This window comes from Solanum tuberosum, unplaced genomic scaffold (assembly GCF_000226075.1).
Source record: "Solanum tuberosum cultivar DM 1-3 516 R44 unplaced genomic scaffold, SolTub_3.0 scf00544, whole genome shotgun sequence".
Lineage (NCBI taxonomy): Eukaryota > Viridiplantae > Streptophyta > Magnoliopsida > Solanales > Solanaceae > Solanum > Solanum tuberosum.
Window position 1 is genome coordinate 27,264 of NW_006239466.1, and position 3,403 is coordinate 30,666.

The 3,403-nt window shown below is 34.9% G+C and overlaps 1 protein-coding gene across 1 annotated transcript; it reads left to right on the forward strand.

The window, feature by feature from the left end:
* The first annotated feature begins 1,926 nt into the window (after positions 1–1,926).
* LOC107058550 (proline-, glutamic acid- and leucine-rich protein 1-like) lies at positions 1,927–2,481 on the forward strand. Its single transcript, XM_015304377.1, has 2 exons — positions 1,927–2,056; positions 2,168–2,481. Exons 1-2 carry the CDS (start codon positions 1,927–1,929, stop codon positions 2,479–2,481), a joined length of 444 nt encoding a protein of 147 aa, XP_015159863.1.
* Positions 2,482–3,403: the final 922 nt, after the last annotated feature.

Sequence of the window (3,403 nt, forward strand, 5' to 3'; positions counted from 1 at the left end):
AAAAAATGTAAAGTTATAAAACAAGCCCTGATAGTTAGGCCTATTTTATAATCTTTAGATCAACCTCTTTATAAATAAATTATATTTACTATTATCACTATCTTTATTTTTAAATCAAATATTGCAAAAAATATTTCTAATCTCTTAACATGTTATTTCAAGATTTTAGATATGTCAACAGGTTCAAAATATAAGGTATATACATAAACATGTCATACACATAAAGGTATATATTATATATTTTTCTCTACATAACCTATTATTTTTATCTACTATCCCTTTTACGAATGTTATTTATTTATTTTCATATTTTATTCCTACACTTTATACATATCATTTTACTAAATATAATCTATCATTGATTCGTCTATACATGTAAATAGAATAATAAACGTTCATTTTTTTAAAAACAACATACATGTATGTACTATGCTTTTATAATATATATATTTAAGATCACAAACTTCATATAATATTTTGACATTTAGTATTATTATTATTTGTTTTATTTATTTATTTTGAAAACTCCATTTTGTGTATTTTAATTTAAAATTGTATATCATAGATACTACTACATATTTACACCCAACTACCATTTTATTTTACTTTCTTTCACGTCATAATAAAATGACAGATTTTTCGTAAATTAAACATCTATATATTTTTTAGGATAAGTTACTATGATACATCTATATTTTCGAACATATAAATTTATCATACATTTAAGTGCATTTATTTATTTATTTTACTATATGATAAACAAACTACTATGAAATTTATTTTAGATGTATATATGTAATACCTTGTATTTTACTCTTTTTCTTAAACTAACGATATTTACTTATCATTGATTTTTAAAGCAAATAAATAAACAAGTTTTTCTTAATTATATTTTCCTAAATTGAGTTTAAGGACTATCTTCAAATAGGCTCTGAGGGATGTTTAACACCTTCCTCCCGAGTAACCAAAACCCTTACTCAAAATCTTACTGGTTTCGCAAATCGAAATAGAGTTTATATTTACATATAAAAATGGTTTTCCTAAGATTTTCCTTAAAATTTAGGTGATGACTCTAAACAAAATAAAACATTTTTCCCAAAAAAAATCAGAGTGACAGCCATATTATGTTTTGAACTGTTTCGGTTAGTTGGAAATAGGGTGCGTCAGCTTGGTGACTCTGCTGGGGACTTACTTAGGTTTTAACCTTAGAAAAACTCAATTTAGGAATAACAATTATGATTACGTGTTTGTTTTTCTGCTTATTATTGATATATTGCTTTGAGTGAAATGGCGCAAGTGAAATCCAAACTTGTGTTCCTTATTTGTTCTAAAACACTACTTGTTACTACTTTCCCTACACTGTCATTTGCACTTTCTATCGAGTCTTTGGCCGTACACAAACACACACACTATACACGCGAGGGGTGTTTGTCCACTCCTCCGAAACTCTCTTTGGATTTCTTAGTTTCAGAGTTGGTGCAATTAAGATAGTGTGCCTTCTCGCAATTACTCAGTCCACTCTCAATCATCTAGGAAAAATCCTACTCTTAAAATAGGTCATGTTGCATAGCCTTAGCCAAGACAATATACGGTATTGTCATTGCGTTTAGGAAACCACCCAAATGTCAATGAGTTTCTTCGTTAAAACTCAACGACATACACTTTGTGTGAAATTGATATAAATTATTCAAACTAAAACACCTAATGGATTTGGAGCAAATAAACTCATCACACCCTTTATCCTCTTTTCAGATGAACCTCAACAAAGACTTACCGGATATCCAAATGGTCATTTCAGTGCCACACATTCTACAAATTTGGTGGCAAAATATCCATAGGATAGACAGGGCTGAGAATCAAGGGCACCTGGGAGCATTGTTGTCACTCCTAGGGACACAATGCGACAAAGTCTTCATTACTCAGTTAATGGGGTTCTTGGATTTCTTGGATAACAGGATTGGCATTTGCAAGGACTCGATACTTTTTCTTTATCGATTTAATTGGGCTCAGGGGCATTCAACCATATGCACCTCTTCGGGTTATGCGACAATTTGGAGTTAGCCAAAACATTCCGCTATGGTCGACCATGGGATCACATAAAGAGACTTTCACTTCAGTCTCACTAGAACGGATAAGAAATCTAGATCAGTCGATTATTTAATCCAAGTGGGTGAAGAAGAAGAGGAAGAAGACCCAGAAGAAGAATCGAAAGAGGACCCAGAAGAAGACCTAGAAGAGGATTTTAAAGAGGACCCTGAAGAAGGCCCAGAAGAGGATCCCGAAAAGGACCCAGAAGAAGAAGTGTGGGAAGACCACATGGAGGTTTCTGAAATGGGTTCTAATATCTATAACCCAAGAGATGGAGGGGTGATAGACATGTCACCCGAGCACGGCCCTGAAGAGTCTTTAGAGTACCACCCAAGGCCACATTATAATGTGGACGATGACGATGACGATGACGATGCTCCAACATGGCCGTAGATCGTCTTTGTTCTTTAAACTCTTTCATAGCTCCTTAAAGTGCCGTGTGGCCTGTCCCTCTTGTATGCCTTATGGCCACCCCCGTCCTTTCATTTCTTAGGCCTCTGATCGCCTACCTCTTTGTAATAGCCAGACTACCTTAATCAATGAAGTTATATTTGCTCCAAATCTAAAATGTGTTCAAATGGATCATTTATTATCAAACTAATTGCAACGTAGGCCTACCTCAGGCAAAAAAAAGTTTTATATTAGGACGCGTTTGAATGTCGCCAAATTGGCATATATATGTGTTACATTTACTTATTTGTTACATATTTTAATATCTCCCAAACTAACATAGTTTCCCTTTTTCTTTTCTTTATGTATCCCCAAAAGTACATTGATTTGTCTCGACTTGCAAATTGGCTGACTCACGATACAACCTTCGATTAAAAGGAAAAATGACTGAGAAAGATGAGTTCAACTCTGCCGCAAACATAATAGTACCTATTGAGACACCCGAAAGTTCTTGAAATATAACAGACATTCAAAATGAAGAGAAAATGGCTCACATGGAGCAAGAACTCGAGATCCTGAGGGAAGAATTGCGTCAAGTGCGAGACTTGGCCAAATTGTTAGATGCTACCTTCCTAACTTTGCCTATCTACTTCCCAAAGGCTGACTTGCCTTCTTCCGACTTACCAAATCATCCAGAACAAACTCAACACGCTCCTGCTCACGGTCGAGTCCCACCAGCTTCTCCAACTGTAGTCAGGACCATTCATGACCTTTCTAATCGTGACCCTACCATACCTACAATGCAGCAGATACTTGGGGCACATGTCGCTGCTCCCTATGAGCTACATGTTACACCCGTATATGTTGCGGGAGCTCCTACCTTCACAATAGTAGCAGTGGTTAATGTCCCATATGAGGTTGACCA

What these genes read in the sequence shown, in the direction of transcription:
- LOC107058550 (XM_015304377.1), top strand. Translation starts at nt 1,927, where the DNA reads ATGGGGTTCTTGGATTTCTTGGATAACAGGATTGGCATTTGCAAGGAC. An exon ending in GGGTTATGCGACAATTTGGA is followed by an intron (nt 2,057 to 2,167) that starts GTTAGCCAAAAC and finishes ATTTAATCCAAG; the next exon opens with TGGGTGAAGAAGAAGAGGAA.